The sequence below is a fragment of the Diaporthe citri genome, assembly GCF_014595645.1.
Source record: "Diaporthe citri strain NFHF-8-4 chromosome Unknown scaffold_1, whole genome shotgun sequence".
NCBI classification, from domain to species: domain Eukaryota; kingdom Fungi; phylum Ascomycota; class Sordariomycetes; order Diaporthales; family Diaporthaceae; genus Diaporthe; species Diaporthe citri.
The window spans coordinates 11,813,400-11,833,271 of record NW_025064846.1 but is presented as its reverse complement, the minus strand read 5'-3'; the positions used below and the strand labels follow the sequence as shown (position 1 = coordinate 11,833,271).

The following is a 19,872-nucleotide window of genomic DNA, read 5'->3' as shown; positions in this document are numbered from 1 at the left end:
TTTAAAATTAAAAGCTAACTTTAATAACTAAGTATTAATATTAATATATTATTTAAATTAAATAATAATAATTTTCTTTATTTTAAGAATTATAATAAAAAATATTAATTATATATTTCTTTAAAAGTAATAAAATTTATTATAATTAATACTTATAATTTTAAATATTACTTTAAGAAAAAAAGAATTTATTAAGAGCTAAGAAATTTATTTATTATTAAAAATTATTAATATAAGGTATATAAATATTTAAATATTTGCTTAATATATATTATAAATTAAAATAATAATTAAAAATTATTAAGAAAAATGTAATTTATTTTTTTATTATTAATATTATTTTATATTATTATTATAAACTTTATTATAAATTTTTTAAAAATATTAATAATAAATACTTTATAAAATATATTATAAGCCCTTTTTTTTAACTTATTTTTATTTATTATAAATAAATATATTAAAGTTTTTTTTATTATTTTAAGAAATATTATATATATAATAAAAGATTAAGTTAAAGTTATATTAAAAACTTTTTATTTAAGTAATTAAGAAATTTTAAAATATATTATTTTTAATTAAAATTATAAATTCTTTTTTAAGTTTTAATAAGAACTTTAAAAAAGTTTAAACTTAAAACTTTTCTTCTTTATTATATAATATTTATAAATTAATAATTAATTTAAAATTAAGAATTAAATAATTAAAATAATAATATAAATAATAGTAATTACTTATTTAAATTATAAATAAATAAATTTAATATTATTATTATAATTTAACTTTAATAATATATATAATATAATAATAAAGTATTTTATTAATTAAATGCTTTATAGCTTTAATTTATTTATATTATTATTATTAATAAATTAAAGGCTTACTTAATTTTATAAGTTATATTAAAAGAAAGCTTAAATTATAATTATTAAGGCTTAAATAATTATTAAATAATAATATAATAAGAAATATTATTAAATATAGTTTTAATTAAGGAATTAAGTATATATATTTTTAGGAAAAAAATATAACTTATTAAAAAAATTAATATATAAGTTTTTTTAATAATAAATAAAATTATTTAAAATTTAAAAAAAGGTAAGTAAGCTTATATATTAATTAATGCTTTTATTATATATAAATATATATATAATAATCTTAATTACTTAATTATTTTTAATTTAATTATTAAGCTTTAACTTATATAATTATAATCCTTTATTAATAAAAATTATAAATATTATTAAAGATAAGATTAAAAGCCTTAAAGCCTTTAAATATTATAAAATAAAAAAAATTATTTAAAGGCAAGATTATAAAATAAGCTAAGGCTTAATAATTATTAAATATTTTATTAAATAAATAAATTATTTATATTATTATAATATATAAATATTAATTTATTATTTATAAATTAATAAGCTAATTAAAAACTTTAAAATATAAAAAGTTAAAATAAAGGCTCTTTATTAATAAGTTAATTATTATATTATAATAAAGCCTTTGCTTTTTAAGCTAAGAAATATTCTTTAGCTAAGCTTGCTTATTAAGTAAGGAAGGTTATTAAAAAAGAAAACTAATAATGGCCTTATTATTATAGCTTTATTACATTAAAGTAATATATAAGCTACTTAAAAAGCAATTACTTAAGTATAAATAATTTATTATAAATTTATAATAAATTAATATATTTAATTAGCTTTTTTAACTATATTACTTTAATTATTTATAATTTTATAATATATTTTCTTAGCTTTTATTAATATTATTTATTATTAAATTTAGCTAATTATTTTATTAATTAATTATTATTATATTATTTTAAAGATTATTATTAATTTTATTATCTTATAATATTATTTATTTATAATAAGTTAATATTATTATAATTATAAATTTATTAAGGTTAATAATTTTATTATATTAAATTTTTATATAATTTTATATTTAATTAATTAAAACCTTAATATAGCATACTTATAATAAAGTTATATATTTAAGTATTATTACTTTATAATTAAGCTATATAAGGTTAATAAGTTATTAATAATTAATTATTATTAAGTAGCTTATTTATATAGTAAAAAAATATATATATCCCTTTATATATATATTATTACAACTTATTATAATAATTTACTTATTTATTATTAAGGTAATTATAAGGCTTTTTAATAAACCCTTTATAAAAAAGGATATAATGGCTTTCTTAATTATAATATTAAATATAATGTCTTTATTCCTTATAATTTCTTGCTTAATTATTTTATTAAATGCTTTATTATTAAGATATAAACTAAATTATTTATTAATTAATACCTTATTTTTTATTAAATTAATTATAATAGCTTATTATATTATAATTAAAACCTTTATAATGCTATATAAAAAAATAAGTAAATATTAAAGAACTTAAGATTAATAAAGGAAGATAAGCAAAAGTATATAATTAACTTTTTTGCTTATAATTATTATAATAACTTATTAAGCCTATACTTATATAGCTTATTTCTTAATATTTATTATTAAGATATATTATAAAATTATTAATATAATATCCTTTTTAAAGATTAAGCTTGCAATTTATATAATTAATTTATTTATTAAAATAAGGAGATTTTAATTATTAATAAGGAAGCTATTATTATTATTTTTATTATAGCTACCTTTATTTATATAATTAAGAATTTAAGTATATATTTAGCTAAGTAAATTATTAATGTTAAGATTAATAAGGCTATTATCTTAATATTAGCTATTAAGATTAGCTAATTATTTAATAAAGCTTAAAAGCTTTAATTTCTTATTAATATTTTTTATTATCTTAATCTTAACTTTAGCTTATTTATTCTTAATTATAAGTATAAGGTAATTATTAACTTTTTTAATAATAATAAAAATAATATTAAGCTTATTTACTTAATTGCTTTAAAGTTTAATTTTAATAACTTATTTATATTTTTAGCTAAGAAAAAGGCTAATACTACTTAATTTAAAAAGGTAAACTTAGCTATTATTATTATATTTCTTAAAATTAAAAACTTTTATATAAATATTATTATATTTATAAGTAAGTTTAAAAAAATTATTAACCTTAAGTTTAATTTACATTATTTTATTATTATTAACTTCTTTAATAATTATTTTACTTAATATAATAATATAATTAATATTAATAATTAATATATTATTATTATTTTTGCTTATAATAAGTATATTATTATAACTTTAATTTTATATATTTTTTTTACTAATTTATATAAGGCTATTAATATTTTATGCTTTATTAATTTAAATAATAAAATTAATTATATTCTTATTAGCTTTATTTTATATAAATTATTATATATAAATTAAGACTTTAGTATTATTAAGATTTATTATAATAAAAATAATTAAATTAATTGCTTAATTATTATTTATGCTTAAAAAGCTAAGTTTAGCAACTCTTTAATTATTATTAGCTAAGATATTATGCATAATTATATAGCCGGCTTGGTTAATTACATTAAGATTTATAATGTAATAAAGTATTATATATTAATTAATAATAAGGTTAATTTAATTGCTATTAATATTGCTAATAACGCAATTAATGCAATTTAGAAAATTATTAATAATAGCCATGGTAATAATAATGCTATTAATATTAATTAAGTAAAACTAAATGCTAAAGATCCTATAATTATATAATTATACTTATATTTTATTATAATAAGAATTAAGAAGAAATAATATTATTTTTATTTTACTTTATTTTAAAAAAGTTTATTATAAATAAAAATAGCTTAGGTTTTTTTTTTTAATAATTAATATATTAATTAGTTTATAAATTAATGATTTTATATTAATATAAAGGAATATTATGAAAATAAAATATGCTAATAATTATAATGTTTATATATATAATTTAATCCATTTTATGAGCATATAATTATATTTATTACTTTATTTATTTTATTTTAAGGATAATGCTTAATAAATTTATAATGAATTTATAGTAAATTTATAATAATAATTAAAACTTTTATTATAATGTTATAAAAATAAATTAAACTTAAAACCTTATTGCATTTAATTATTACGTTCTTTATATTATAACGTTACTTATATATATCTTTAGCTTAATCGCTTTATTATTAATTGCTTTAATAAATTCGCCTTACGTAATTTACTTTGCTATTATTAAATATAATAAAAATAAATTAAGTTTTATTAATATATTAAATTAAAGTATACTTTGCTATTTACTTAGGAATGGAAGTTAGCTTATTATATTATTTATAGAAAAAACCCTTTAGCATTATTATTAATTGCTTTTATTATATTAAATATTTTAATTAAATTATAAATATATTTATATAGTTATTTCTCTTTAATATTTAAAATTTATAATAATAGCTAAGATACCTTATTAAGGACTTTTATATTTTCTTTATTGCTTTTTATTATTATTAAGGCGGCTTTTAAGGTTTAAATTCTTTATTTACCGCTATTTTTTAAATTTACCTAAGTTTAAATTACTTATTAATATTATAAAAAGATTATGCTTAAAAGTAAATTATTTATAAGGGGGAATTTAATATAATATGGATGGATTATGGTGAATTTGCGGTGAATTCGCTATAAATTCATAAGTACTTATGAATTTATAGTATTTTTATAATAAATTTATTACAAATATATGGTTTTATAATAAATTTATTATATATATATTTAGATAGAGAAATTCCCTATAAATTTACCTTGAATTCATGGGGGATATTAAATTTCAGACCTTTGTTCTTATTATTAATTTATGTTAATTAAGCTAAATTTATTATAATATAATTAAAATTTAATTAATTAAACTCTTTTTTATCTTTTTTATAAGTTCTTGCATTATGCTTAATTTTATTATAATTATTATAATATCTTTTAATTAATTTATTATAAACTGCTTTTTTAATATTATTACTTATTTTATTAGCTAGCTGCTTTCTTTTTTATTTCTCTTAAATAAAAGCTTAAGATTTCTTAATTATAAGTGCTTTTTTAAGCTATACTTAGGTTTTTTTAGCCCTTTAATATTTAATAAATGCTGTATTAATATCCTAAAGCATATAAATTTGCTTATTCATTATAGTAAGTAAATGCGCCATTACTTATATACCCTTTGCTAATTAATTAATAGCCTTTATAATTAATATAGGAAAGCTTTTTTAATAAGTAGAAATCTTATTTTTAATAAAACTTAATTACTAAATAGTTTATTAAGCATTTAATAATATTTAAAACTTTTATTTTTAAAGAAAAATAAAGAGGGATTATATTAAAGTTTATAAGCAAATATTAAGCTTAGAAATTATAAAATTAGGGTTTTAAAAAGAAATTTCGGCTCTTTTAAATATAAACTTAATATTTTTTATTATAAAAGTTTTATTATAAATTACCTTAAATGCAAGAAAGAACTTAAATTTAATAATATAATTAATAAAGGCTTAAATAAAGAAATTAATTTTATTACTATATATATGCTTTAAAGGTAAATATAATATAATATTTAATAGCTAAAGCAAGTAAGATAAATGCAGCGGTATATTAATAATAATAATTTTATTATCCTTATAATATTAATTAAACTTAATTAATATATAGGTTTTATAGCTATTTATAATTAATATTTAATAATTAATATTTCTCTTTAACTTAATATATTTATTAAAGTATTAAATCTATTTTAAATTAATTTTATTATTTATCTATTTATTAAAAGTAAGCTTAATAACTTAGTTATTTAAAAAACCTAATTTTATTGCTTAGCTAATAAGAAAGTAAGTACCTTAAATAATTATAAATAATAGGATTTATAACCTATTTATATTAATGTATTTAATAATAATTATTTATTTTTAATTATTAAGTTAAATTAATTTAGCCTTTTTATGTTTATTAATGCGTATAATAATTATTAATAAGGTAATTATATTTATTATAAAGCTGGTTTTATTAAAGTTATAATGCAGTATACCCCTGAAGCCTAGCGTGGTAGGCTTATTATGCCCTTAATAAGCCTGTAAAAGAGCCCTTTAAGCAACTAATGGGTCCCTTTCCTTTTTAACATAGCGAAAGATTTTGCAATTACATTAAATAATAGCTATAATTATTTATTTATATTAAATAAGTAAGATTGCGCCTAGGAAGCTTTTGCATAAAGGAAAGCGCTATGCATTAATAGTATAAAGGCTATGGGTTTAATTTCCGCATGTTTTAAGCTTAATTTAACGTAAAAAAGACCTAGCCATAGGGAGGCCTATAATAAAATATAAGCTATAAGAGCAACCCTTTAAAAGGCGCGCTATATAGCTTAGCTATAAATAGCTTTTTAATTACTTTATAAGGGGCATTTAATGCAGCATGCCCTTAAAGCTTAGCGTAATAGGCTTATTATGCCCTTAATAAGCCTATAAAAGAGCCCCTTGGGTAACCAGTAAGTCCCTTTCCCTTTTGGCGCAGCGGAAGATTTCGCGATTGCATTAAGTTATAAAGGTTGTTATTAATAATTTAATATTTAGCTATTATATTATAAAGGAGCTTAAATTAATTTTTAATAATCTTTAGATTTTTATAAAGGGCCTTTTAATAATTATAAAAATAATTAAATTTAGTTTTAAGGTTTAATTATATATTTATAAAATGTTAAGCTTAGTATTTATTAATAGGTTTAGCATTATATAATATTAATAAAAGGTTAATTATATTTTTTATATTAAAGAGTTGTAAGGGAAATCCTTTAGTATTTTGCTTAATAATATATTAAATAAGTATTTACTCTTTAATTTAATTAAGTTTATATATATTAATATGTAATTCCTTGCGAAAGCATTATTAATTTATTTTACGTTAAAGGGTTGTTTAAAAAATATTAAAGATATGTATAGCTGTTGTTATTTTTAAGGGTTTTTAATTAGCTTTTTTTAAAGTTATAAATAGCTTGGATAGCTAAAAGGATTTTATCTTTTTTAAATAAAAAATATATATTATAATTATTAATTTTTAGCGTATTAAATATTTAAATAGGTAAATTGGAATGAGATTAATGTAAAAAATTAAGATGCAATTAGCATTAAAAAGAAGCCAATTTATATAAATTTTAATAACTCTTAATTATATTATATTTATGCTAACCCCTTTAAATTAATGAAATTAATTAAAACTAGGGAATTAAATGTAGTTGGCATTAATTAGTGCTAATTTTTAATAGATTAAATGCATTAAGCGGGTGCTAGTATTAACAAAAGTTGGTAGATATTGCAAAAAGTGCCTACTTACTAATACTGCCCACTTATTGGCAAACCACGTTATTAAATATTTCTTAATAAATATTCCTTTCATATAATTAAACTTAATATGGAAAAATAAAGGGCATTTTTAGCTATTTAATGCTTCTTTTTATATAAATTTTAAAGTTTTAATTATGCTATAATTTATATTATAAATATAATTTTAAGTAATGATATAATTAAATTTAATTTATTTTTAATTAAAGCATTATAAGTTTAACTTTAATTTAACACACTTAATATTAAAAGATAAAAAGCATTCCTAGCTATTAAATGCTTCTTTTCTTTTATTTAATTTAAATATTTAATTATAAAGTTATTTATATTAAAAGTATAATTTTAAATAATATTTATTATTTCCTTAAAAATATAAGGATAATATTTTTAATAATTTTATTAAAAATACTTTATTTATATTAAGGAGTTATATTATTTATACTTCCCTTAAAATGTTAAGTTAATGCCATTATTTTAAGTTTAACTTTAAATATAAATTTCTTTTTAATTATAACTTTAAATTTAATGTAAAAAAAAATTAAATAATTAAGAATGCTCTTTATTATTTACTACATTCTTTTAATATATTAAAGTTAAAATGGTTAAATTGGTTGTATATATATACAAAAAAGGCGAGCGTTAACATGGCGGCGTCATTTTTTAACTTTTTTTTTTTTTGGCGGTGTGGAATGCAAATGAGTGTATTTAGGTTTGGCGCCCGAGTCGGGGCTCTTTGTCATCGGCTTAGATATGCTTTCGGGGCGGCAAGGGATCCTAGCGGCGATGATCACATCATCAACCACATGTGCATTAATCAGCCTCTACTGCATGTTGCGCTCTTATATCTCCGTCCACGGCACGTTCTTTTGCACAATCTTCTTTGTACACTACCTTCAGTATACACCATGTCGACCCGACGCCCAATCCTCATTTCCGGCGCAGGCCTTGCCTCCCTACTCCTTGCCCAGTCCCTTCGCCGTAGCGCCATCCCTTTCCGCGTCTACGAGCGTGATGCTTCTCTTGCATTCCGCGGCCAGGGCTACCGGCTGCGTCTTTCCAACGAGGGCCTAGATGCCATCGAATCCGTGCTGGGCCCCGAGGACTTTGCACGCTTCTACGACAAGTGCGGAAAGACGGGGGGCGCCGGGTTTACTGGCCTCGATGCTATCACTGGGGAGCAAACTGACGGCGTTGTAGGCGGGCCCCGGGAGCAGCTAGTAAGCCGGGGTGGAAAGACGGTAGGCATCGCAAGAGGGGAGATGCGTCAGCTCTTCTTCGAAGGATTGGAGGACCACGTCGAGTTTCAGAAGCACGTCACGGCCTATGAGCTTGTCGACGGGGGTGTCCGAGCGGTGTTCGCGGACGGGACCAAGTCGGAGGTAGGTGAGATGCTGGTTGGCGGGGAAGGCATCAAGTCTAGAGTGGCGAAGCAAGTCTCTGGCGGACGACTCGTGGTCTACGATACCGGCGCACGAGGCATTCACGGTCAGGCGCCGATAAGCGCTTTCAAGGGTCTAGGCGAGGGTGTCTTTCGCATTTCAGACCAGTCGAAAGGGAAAGACTCTCGTGTGAGCATTATCACAAATGTGCGTCCGAACGATGGAGACAACCCTGCTACCGAGTTTGGCTGGACCATGGGGGGACCCCCAGGTGTAATCAGGGCGCCCAATGACGACTACAGCATCGTGGGAAGCACAGCAGCAGACTTGGCCAAGAACCTCACAGCAGACTGGCACGAGAAATTCCGGCCGTTGTTTGAACAAATGAACACCAAGGAAGCCGCGTTCTGGAAGATCACCTGCTCGACTCCTTCAGGGGTCCCAGAATGGCCAAATGAGCCTCGCGTGACGGTCATTGGAGACGCGGCGCATTCGATGACACCAGCCGGCGGTATTGGGGCCAACACTGCCGTACAAGACTCGGCGCTGCTGGGACGCTTGCTGAAGGAAGCAAATGGATGGAAGGGGGGAATCACCGCTGAATATGAGAAGCGTATGCGAGTATATGGCAGTGAGGCTGTTGCAAAGAGCTACGGGATGGCTACCGACGGCTTTCAGATTAAGATTGTGCCGGGAGAGACTCCCACAGTAATATGAGAACTTTCATAGGTTGCCAATAGATCTGATAGAATACATCGAGGATTCCTATGCATATGTCATGGCCCAAACTCCAGCTATAGTAGGGTCTTGACTCATAAATTTAATCTTAGCAGAGGTAATAAGGATTATTCAGTTACTACACACACATGTATTGACCTAGATAAGCTAAACGCCGTTCATGATGCAAATTCTCTCGTAGCCTGGATTACCGTCCAATTTTAGGTGTTACATGGTAGGCAGCGCTTCATCTTCGCCAATTCGGAGAACTAAGCCCCGTGCACTCTCCAATTTTGTCCCACCATTGACAGATAGGTTTCAATCAAACGATGTCAACCGGTCGACCTCTTCTGAAACCACCGTGTTCTCCCTTCCATGTTTTCTTCCTGTGCCAGGAACTGATGTCATGGCCTAGAAGACCCGGTCGTGGTGGCGAATCAATTGGAGCCGGACGCTGGGCAGGGAGATGTGTTCTCAGGGTCAAAGACCTCGTCTCCAGGAAACACAGGCCACATCTCGTTGATAACATAAGTCGTGGAGTTTTGTTCTGTCCCAGTGACAACGATCGACCACGTGTTTGACCGTGGAGGAGCTCCGTCTCTGGGATTGATCAGAGGCACGAATGTAAAGTTCCCAGTCGCGCCGCATATCCTGCCGACCTCCAAGTGCGCATAATCGTCGCCAATGACCCCAGCAACGTTGTAGTCGGTGATGAAGTCGTCATCGGGAGACAGTATGTATAGCCCGCTGAGTGTCTCATAGTCGTTGAATAGCAGTGAGAAGCTGCCGCCGTCATCATAGGGGTTATATTCTTTCTCTTCGGTTGTGTTGATGTCACCGTCTGTGTAACGTCCAAAGCCACCAAAATTGTGCTGCGGCCACGGGTTCAGCTTCTGAGCCACTGCCGAAACGGCGAGTAGGATTGCCGTGCAAGCTGAGGTGTGGAGGAACATGGTGGTGAGGACGATGAGAACGAAGATGAAGAAGGAGTCATGAGTTGAGACGCGGCAGCACGGCGATGAGAAAGAGGAAAGGACTGGCTTAAATAAGCCCCTGGAAAATCACCCCATCTTTGCACCTCACCGGTGAGGTTTTTTCCCGCGAAAATTCAAATAGGCAGAAGCGTAGACTGTGGAGCCCCTGAATGTTGTGCCTGCATTTAGTCTAGTTTAATGCAGGCTAATGCTAATGAATCCTCAAATGCTACGCCTAAAGCAGGCTGCAATTTCTAAGGGGCACTGCTGAATAAGCTCAAGGATGTCACCAGCCTGTTGCGGGAAGAAATATCTTTTACTAACTTCTCAGCGTTTGTAAAGCCATTTTTGGTGTCCCTCGTTTCAACTGAGTCCTTTCAGACTTTTGGTTTGAAAGTCTCTCACAGGCCATTGTAATTGTTGCACACTAGGGAGAATCATTACTTGGTAGCGTGGCAGGTAGGATTGAATTTGCCATTAAACCAGCAGTCTGCTTTCACCGTTAATGGTGCTAATAGAAGTTGGAAGACACATATCAAGGTTGGCTCATCTACTCAAGGGACAAAGTTTGTGGGCAGCAGAACATATACTGAATAATACTTAATTACTTGTACCATGTCTCAGCAGCTGACTTTTTGGGAATTTAGTTTAATGCTAATAATAACGTGGTTTACCAGGAAGTGGCGGATATTAGGAAGTGGCGGATTTTTGCAACTTTAGCCAACTTTAGCCAGTTATAGCACCCACCTAATGCAGACAATTTAATTAAATTTAGCACTAATTAATGCTAATTATTTTAATAACCTTATTTTTAATTAATTTAATTAATTTAAAGGGATTAATATAATTATATTTAAGTTTAAAATAATTAACTTTTAATAAAGGGGATTTATTTTAATATAAATTACGTTTTAGTTTTTTATGTTAATCTTGCTTTAATCCGCTTAGTTAAATATTTAATATATTAAAAATTAATAACTATTAATATATTCTTTATTTAAAGAAGATAAAATCCTTTTAACTATATAAGTAATTAAAAACTTAAAAAAAAATAATGTGAAATTTATGCTTATAATTTAAGTTATTAATATCTTTAATATTTTTAAAATTATATTGCATTATAAAATAAATTAATAATGCTTATATAAAGAATTATACATTAATAAGCATAAATTTAATTAAATTAAAGAGTAAATGCTTATTTAATATATTATTAATTAAGATATTTAAGGATTTCCTTTGCAACTTTTTAATATAAAGGATATAGCTAATCTTTTGTTAATATTGTAAAATGCTAAACTTATTAATAAGTATTAAGCTTAATGCTTTATAAATTAATAACTTAGCTTTAAGATTAAGTTTAATTATCCTTATAATTATTAAAGGGCTTTTTATAAAGATTTAGAGATTATTAGGAATTAATTTAAATTACTTTATAATATAATGACTAAGTATTAAATTATTAATAATAATCTTTATAACTTTAATAAGATTGGCTTTATAATAAGTATAATTATTATATTAATAATTATTATATATATTAATAAATATGGAAAGGCTAAATTAATTTAGCTTAGTAATTAGGAATAGGTAATTATTATTAAATATATTAATATAAGCAGGTTATAAATCTTATTATTTATAATTATTTAAGGTGCTTATTATTTTGCTAGCTAGGCAATAAAGTTAAGTTTTTTAAATAATTAAGTTATTAAGCTTATTTTTAATAAATAAATAAATAATAAGATTGGTTTAAAATAAATTTAGCATTTTAATAAATATATTAAATTAAAAAAAGATATTAATTATTAAATATTAATTATAAATAATTATAAAAGCTATATATTAGCTAAGTTTAATTAATATTATAAAGATAATAAAATTATTATTATTAATATATTACTATATTTATTTTACTTGCTTTAGCTATTAAATATTGCGTTATATTTGCCTTTAAAGTACGCATATAGTAATTAAATTAATCTTTTTATTTAAGCTTTTATTAACTATATTATTAAATTTAAGTTCTTTCTTATATTTAAGATAGCTTATAATAAGATTTTTATAATAAAAAATATTAAGTTTGCATTTAAAGAAGTTGGAATTTCCCCTTAAAACCTTAATTTTATAATTTCTAAGCTTAATATTTACTTGCAAACTCCTATATAGTTTTTTTTTATTTCCCCTTAAAAATAAAAGTCTTAAATATTATTAAATGCTTAATAAACTATTTAGTAATTAAGTTTTATTAAGGGTAGGATTTCTGCTTATTAAAAAAGCTTTCTTATATTAATTATAAATATTATTAACTAATTAATAAAGGGTATATAAGTAATAATGCATTTACTTATTATAATAAGTAAGTAAATTTATATACTTTAGGAGGTTAATATAATGCTTATAAAATGCTAAAGGGCTAAAAGAACTTAAGTATAGCTTAAAGGAGTACTTATTATTAAAGAATCTTATGCTTTTATTTAAGAAAAATAAAAGGGGAAGTGGCTAGCTAATAAAATTAATAATAATATTAAGGAGTTGATTTATAATAAATTAATTAAAAGATAATATAGTAATTATAATAAAACTAGGTATAATGCAAGAATTTATAAAAAAGATAAAAAAGGATTTATTTAATTAAATTTTAATTATATTATAGTAAATTTAGCTTAATTAGCATTAATTAATATAAATATATAGGTATTGGTAATTTGCAATGAATTAACTTTTTAAGGGTATAGTTAACATTAAATAATGCTAAATATATATTTCTTATTAAAAGTTAATTAGTTTAGATTAGCATTGTAATTATGTTAATGCCTTTAAATTAATGAAATTAATTAGAAATAAGGGTTTAATTATAATTAGTATTAATTAATGCTAAATCTTATAAATCTTTTTACATTAAGTGGGTGTTATGGCTAGCTAAAGTTAGCTAAAGTTATAAAAATCCGCCACTTCCTAATATCCGCCACTTCTTAGTAAACCACGTTATATTAAGTGGAGAAGGTAAACATTGCATCTATATAGTTGGATCTAATACAAGTACTCAGCCACCCTTGCTCTACTTCAGCAACTTCTTACGCGCCTGATATAAGTTTCCTCTCGGTGAGTTTCACCTTCAGCGGGTCTTTCACCCAGACAACCAGGACGCGGCCATCGTCCATCCAGTCCTCCTGCCCAGGCGCGAGCTCCACGTCAAAGCGGAATAGCAAGCGCGAGATAACCACCCTGAGCTCAGACAAAGCTAAATTCTTGCCCACGCAATCTCTAATGCCGAAGCTGAAAGGGTCTGTTCACGAGTTGTCCCAGTCAGCAAGTGTCTCTATGGGGCGTCGGGAGGGCCCCTCCGGAAGGAGAGAGCACAGGGCCGGACAGGGAGGCAGAGAGCGGGCGGCAGGATCGCGGGTATGGTGGTCAAGGAGAAGGGAATGTGTCTGCTACTTACGGAAGCATTGCTTGTTGTCGTTGGAAAAGACGGGCTCATAAAGTTCGTGGTTCGCGGGCAACCATCGCTCCGGCCGGAAGTTATCTGGGTCATGGAAATTGTCTGCATTGTGGTATGTCGCCCACTGGAAGATAGTGACAACGGTCTGCGCATGCACACGGTACGGGTCAGTTCTCAAAATTGCCTTGTCAAGGTGTGAGGAAGAACATGTAGAAAGTGCAAGAAAGAACAGTGTAAATGGCGGTCTAGGGTAGTAGATGGAAAGTCGAGGATGAGAAGCGTTGCTTATTACTCACCCCCTTGGGAATGTGCTCTCCTTCAAGTTCCGCGCCGGGGCTGACCCGCGGAGGGGTCTGCGCTGCAGGCGGGTACATCCTGAGGATCTCATCAATCGTGGCCATAAGGTATGGCAGACGAGCAGTGGATTTCATATCGATTTCTGCCTCACTGGCGAATGCGCCCCGGATCTCGGTGACCAACCTGTGGTAATGGTGGCGGAATTTCGCCTGTCCAAGGTGCCATGTCAGTCCTGATAGTGCAGTTGCCGTTGTCTCGCTGCCAGCTGAGATAATCAGGGGCGTGTTAGTAACGAGGTCGCTATCCTGGAAGCCCGGCTGGCCGTCGCGGTTCTTCCTGAGCATATACGTCATGAAGTCCCTACGGCCCCCGGGGCTTTCGCCTTGAGCCTTTCTCGCCAGGGCCTTCTCAGTGGCGAACTTGCGGCCCTCGGCTTCCAGCTTGATAGATTTGGCTGAACTTCCGAGTGACTTCATGAGCGGACGAAGCCAGGGGAATTGCTGGCTAAAACGGTAGAAGCCGCTGGCGACGACGGTCTCGAAAATGGCCGACACCCAGGGATGATAGCCGCCTTTTTTGATGCATCCAAAACTCTCGGCAAACACGAGATCGCCGATGATATCAAATGTCAGGAAGTTAAACCAAGGGATTATGTCGAAAGTCTCGCCGCTCTTCTTGCTCAGCTGAGAGAGCCAAAGGTCAACGTACTTCTGTACAATTGGCTCTTGCTCGTACATGCTTTCGGTACTGAAAGCATGGTTAAGCTGGCGCCGCAGCCGCTTGTGGTTCTCGTGGGTCCCGCCGACTGGTACGTGTTAATCATCTGCTATGGGTCCAAAAGTGATAATATCTGGAACAATTCCCAAGCGCAAAGATCGCGGAACTGTGGCTAGGGAAGACAGATACTGACTTAGGCTAGTCTCGTCACCTGGATGGTAGAAACCGCGTTGTTTAGGCCATTCAATCTTGCCGGGCCGGTGTTGGAATACTTGTGGCCAGGCGATAGAGCCGTCTACTGAAAGATGGTCTGGCGCCACGCGTACAATAGGCCCGTATTTATCGTACAAAGTTTTGGATTCGAGTGTGAGTGTGCCAGATACATTGGACTTCCATTGAAAAGGTATGTTGGATGCTGCGTATAGCTTCGGACCCGGGTATTTGGCCAAGGGATGAAAGAATAGACGATAGACGACAAGCCCGACGCGCCACAGGACAAGCAGCTGAAATGGAATTCTTTGGTTAGCCGTGGCACGGACGCAACCACGTCAAGTTCGTGTTTGTTGACGAGTTTCAGGTGACTTACTGTGCCTACTGCGACGCCCAGGGCCGGTAGATTTCCGGTTGAGGTCGTGCCATCGCCAATGCTACTTGGCAAGACCGTCTTTAGTGAAGGTGGCATGGTTGTTGAGGTGGTCTATGCGGTGCTGTAGAACTTCTCCAGCGTCTTTCTGTGAAGTAGGGTGAGGAGGAAGGGGCAATCATGAGAATACAACGGTAAAGAAAGCGGAAACTGCCATATACTTTATCGTCCGAAAGCAAGATCACAATCATGTGAAAAGTTCTTTCTCGGTTGAGTGAAAGACCGAGATGACAAGCCGTCAACGATGATTGACGTAGTTCATCACAAATACATGTACCTGTCACAGAGTTGAACCGGTGTCTTGATCGGCCCCGAGCAAGGAAGCAAGCGGGTCCTTGACTCTTCTCTCCCTTTCTGCTCTGCAAACATCAAAGCCACTCGCATCTACCCCACTCCTCAAACGCCCAGCATGCCACAGACCTGCGGTTCCTCCCGCAGCTATCAATCAGATTAAAACCCCTCTTCACCTTGAAGGTAGCCACAGACCGCAGTCTAGGCCGTCTACTTCTTGTTGTGTATGCATGTCTGACTCTAATAGCGGTGAAAAGACATACAATGTGGTACATGCCTACCTGTATGGTACCCCTTGGTGAAAAACGTCTTCCCCGCACGTTTTACTTGATGCTCCGTTGTTACGTTACAACTGTAGGATTTGAAACTACGACTGTAAAAACTGTAGATGCTCACAACTAGGTACTTGCAATTTAGTCTGTTGTTAGTCTAAGTCAGCTTCCTGCCATGATAAATCAACAGCAAAGAATCTAATCACTAACACGACAAAGACGATATGTCTTGCATGTTTCTTCTGCCTCCAACAAAACAATCTGGCTGCAGTATGAAGCGACTATCCAAGCTGTGGCGAGTGCCCGGTGAACGAAAGCACCCGACCACCCGAGATTTTAAATCAAAACCCTGCATTATCTTGCAGAATGATACCAAGCAATCTCGAATACAACCCAGGGGCAAAAGTCAGGCCATATTTCGCAATCTAGCCCAGTCACTCGCGGTCGTCCAAGCCAGAGCCGCAGATCCGTGGGACGGCCCGCGCGGCACCGATTCGGGGCCGTGCTTCCTCGGTAGGGCTGGCGAATGGGCGGGCGTTTTGGTGTCGCACCATCCCGCTCCACTACCCGCTCCACCAGCAACTTCTTTTCGCTTGCGCTCTTCGCGTCTTGTGTGGTCTGGTGGGGCGTGGCGGGTTCAATGGCACCGGAGGCCCTTTGCCACACTGACGTGGAGATGATATGTAATGCTGTTTGTCGACAACTTGGCGGGCGAGCCGTGATTTCACAGTCTTATCTCCCCCCATTTCTGTCATCAAGAACTCCGCGATTCGCTGCTGCAGGATGAGGCTTGTGTGGACCGGAATCGTCCGGGAGACGTTGATGGGTTACGCGTTCTGTTCGAGCAGTTGGCCGCATGTCGCCTAGCGTCTTCGTGTTGTTGTCCTCATCGATGACATCATGCACTACGAGCGCGAGGAATTCGACGAGGACATGGAACGCGTGATTATAATCGTCTTGCAGACATCCGCCGACAACAGCACCAGATCCGCGTCTAAAACTTTCATCGCTACTCCTGCGACACCTGCGGATGTATGAAAGTCATTCACCGGCCGTCTCATTTTGTCGATGGACTGAAGAGCTCAGTCAAGCGCAGCGGCGAGCACCTCGAGGTTGAGGAAAAATTGTAAGCTGAGCTGAAATTGTTGTGACAGTGTCATTCACCTGGATAAGATATGTGCTCTTCCGGTGTTGTATATGGTGTCGTGGGGGCCGGTGGGATGCAAAGCTAGGCGGCAGCGGACGGAGTCGACAACTGGCGGCTGCTGTGCAACTGAGACTTGTGTGGCATATTCTGCCGCTCATCGTGGATCCTTGGATCCCTCAGGAACGATAAGCAGAATCGAAAGAATATCCGGTTCGTCTAGAACGTACATTGTATTTTAATCTGCATGCCTAGCTTCTTACATAAATAGTCCTGGCTGAATTCTCTCGAGAAAGGGTGGAAGTACATACGCTTCTGGGACAGGCGCACCTGTGCCCACGTCTGTCCACAGACATTGTTAAGAATACATGAGGGTCTGCATAGTCCTTCTAGACGCAGCCGATAAGAAGCGTTATTCACATTTTATATGTAACTTCAGAGATGTGAAGGCCGAATTCCGGGCTCGGGGTGGGCTGGAAATGTATCCTGCTGTCCACCCGTTCAGAGGCTACAGACGTACACTGCCAGTGCAGTGTAACTATTTAATTTCGATGAGACTGCTACATATGGTACACTGGTTTCCAGAAGGCGTTCCGGAAAGATCTGACTTTTTTGGTGTGTCTGGCTACAGCGTAGCGGTTGCAATGTACTGTCTCAATATCAATAAGAAACAAAGGGCCTGTAGGAGCGGCTGCAAGCTTGGAATCTGCCTTCGAAAAACGTTCAGACCAATGTACACAGTGTACATCAATCAGCAGTTTCCGAGTAAATCAGTCCCCGTTGTAGGTGCACAACCGGAGAATCGCCAGCAAAGCCAGGGAAACGAAACTGAGATGCCTTTTCTTTTTTTGCTAATGGAGGTTAAAGACACGTAGCACAAGCAAGAGCATTGGGTTCGTCCGGTGTCGAGTATCCGCAGTAATTCCCGGAGGCAACCCCCGCTACCTGGCCCGAGGCTCCGCGCTTGTTGTCATCTAGCCATTTGATATTGTATTGGTGGGAGTACAAGCGCGGGGAGAATCCGGGGTACGGGGAAAGTTATGGAGAAGAGAGGGGGAAACCAGGGACGGCCCGCTCCCTCGGTTAGTTTAATGGGATCGACAAACACCAGCCCTGAGACGTGGTGATCTGGCACAACGCATCAGCGGAGCACCCTGGCAATTTGACCTAAGCAACCTTTTCGTCTGATTGTCCTGCTGCTGTATGAAAAGTCCCACGACGTACCGGATCTTCTATGAAAGTAGCCGCAACTGGTAATTATCACTAGGTAGTGCAGCAAAGACTGGCAATGCATTAAGCACATTGATGAGAATCGTAATCTAAGGATTGGCGTATCCGTTTCCACATATCCCTTTGCGTGCGGTAATATGCCAGAAACGCTGGACTTCCACTTAAAACATCAATAAAAACAGTCTTGTTAAGAAGCGCTTCGCAATCTTGAAAGTTTGCTAAAGCTTTTTAAGACTATGTTAGTGGTGGTACCCTATTTGAGACGTTTCTGGCGTATTGGAACCTTGAAGGGATGATGAATATAGATGTGCGTATAAATGAATATGAATGTGCATATGATTGTTGAAGGCATGTCTTCTTGTCTTAACACTCATGCACTTGAGCGGTGACATCGGTAAGGTAAAATCATGCCACGCCAAGCCTTCAGGCGGCAATGATCTTCGTTTAAAATGAGACTGCAGAACATCAAACTTGACAGGTTCGAAAGAATACGATAGATGAGTGGATAGTGGCGCCAACATCCATTCGACGGAGCGGATCAAGGGCCGGGCTTTTGTCCTAGCGGATGCCATGAGTGACGAATGCTCCTCAAGCAGGTTGCAGGCTTCGCAAATGAAAGGGGGAGGCTCTCAATACGACCTGCGCGCTAGGTTTCTCAGCAATAAAGTCATGCACTGCTGAGATATCGTATTCTTTACATTCTTTTTTGCCTAGTAAAATCAGCATAACCTTACTACCTTTCTAACATTGCCTGAAATAACGCAATGGTACGGATTGCCGTCCTTTCTATCTTGGTGGCCGGCGCGACAGGCTTTGTCCATCCGGGCCTTCTTCATACCGAGGATGACTTTACCAGAGTCAAGGAGTATGTCAATGAAGGCAAGGAGCCGTGGCTCACGGCTTGGAACCTGCTCACGACAAATTCACACGCCTCCCCTACGTACGAGCCTCGCGCAGTGGAGACAGTATACCGCGGCTCCGACGGGGAACACGCAAAGAACTATCCGCAGTTGTACAATGATGCCCACGCTGCTTACCAGCTAGCTCTTCGCTGAAAGATCAGCGGGTCTTCTGAGTTTGCGGTCGCAGCGACCCGGATACTAGATGCCTGGTCGTCAACTATGAAGGCCATCGGAGGAAGCAGCGACGGCTTCCTTGCAGCACGTCTCTACGGGTATCAGTTGGCAAACGCCGGAGAGATCATGCGGGATTACAGCGAATGACCGGAGGCGAATCGCACGCGCCTCGGCGATCTCCTCGAGACTGTGTTCTACAAGGATAGTTACAGATTTTTAAGGACACACAACGATGCATCTCAGTACCATTATGTAAGTTATCATGACAAACGTCAAGTTTCGACGCGGTAATGCTAAAAGTTGAATGCAGTGGGCAAATTGGAATCTCTGCAGTATTTCCGCCATCCAAGCCATTGGCGTTTTCACTG

At 32.5% G+C, this 19,872-nt stretch overlaps 5 protein-coding genes across 5 annotated transcripts; 3 read left to right on the top strand and 2 right to left on the bottom strand.

The window, feature by feature from the left end:
* Positions 1-8,224: 8,224 nt before the first annotated feature.
* Positions 8,225-9,415, top strand: INS49_003077 (uncharacterized protein; the record flags this gene model as incomplete). Its single annotated transcript, XM_043163875.1, has 1 exon — positions 8,225-9,415. The coding sequence occupies one exon, from the start codon at positions 8,225-8,227 to the stop codon at positions 9,413-9,415; it is 1,191 nt and encodes a 396-aa protein (XP_043032381.1).
* A 437-nt stretch (positions 9,416-9,852) lies between these two features.
* INS49_003076 (uncharacterized protein) lies at positions 9,853-10,368 on the bottom strand (the record flags this gene model as incomplete). Its single annotated transcript, XM_043163874.1, has 1 exon — positions 9,853-10,368. The coding sequence occupies one exon, from the start codon at positions 10,366-10,368 to the stop codon at positions 9,853-9,855; it is 516 nt and encodes a 171-aa protein (XP_043032380.1).
* Positions 10,369-13,466: 3,098 nt separating this feature from the next.
* On the bottom strand, positions 13,467-14,868 carry INS49_003075 (uncharacterized protein; the record flags this gene model as incomplete). Its single annotated transcript, XM_043163873.1, has 3 exons — positions 13,467-13,678; positions 13,835-13,979; positions 14,131-14,868. The coding sequence occupies 3 exons, from the start codon at positions 14,866-14,868 to the stop codon at positions 13,467-13,469; spliced, it is 1,095 nt and encodes a 364-aa protein (XP_043032379.1).
* A 2,086-nt stretch (positions 14,869-16,954) lies between these two features.
* On the top strand, positions 16,955-17,184 carry INS49_003074 (uncharacterized protein; the record flags this gene model as incomplete). Its single annotated transcript, XM_043163872.1, has 2 exons — positions 16,955-17,086; positions 17,146-17,184. 2 exons carry the CDS (start codon positions 16,955-16,957, stop codon positions 17,182-17,184), a joined length of 171 nt encoding a protein of 56 aa, XP_043032378.1.
* A 2,008-nt stretch (positions 17,185-19,192) lies between these two features.
* INS49_003073 (uncharacterized protein) lies at positions 19,193-19,651 on the top strand (the record flags this gene model as incomplete). Its single annotated transcript, XM_043163871.1, has 2 exons — positions 19,193-19,440; positions 19,492-19,651. The coding sequence occupies 2 exons, from the start codon at positions 19,193-19,195 to the stop codon at positions 19,649-19,651; spliced, it is 408 nt and encodes a 135-aa protein (XP_043032377.1).
* Positions 19,652-19,872: the final 221 nt, after the last annotated feature.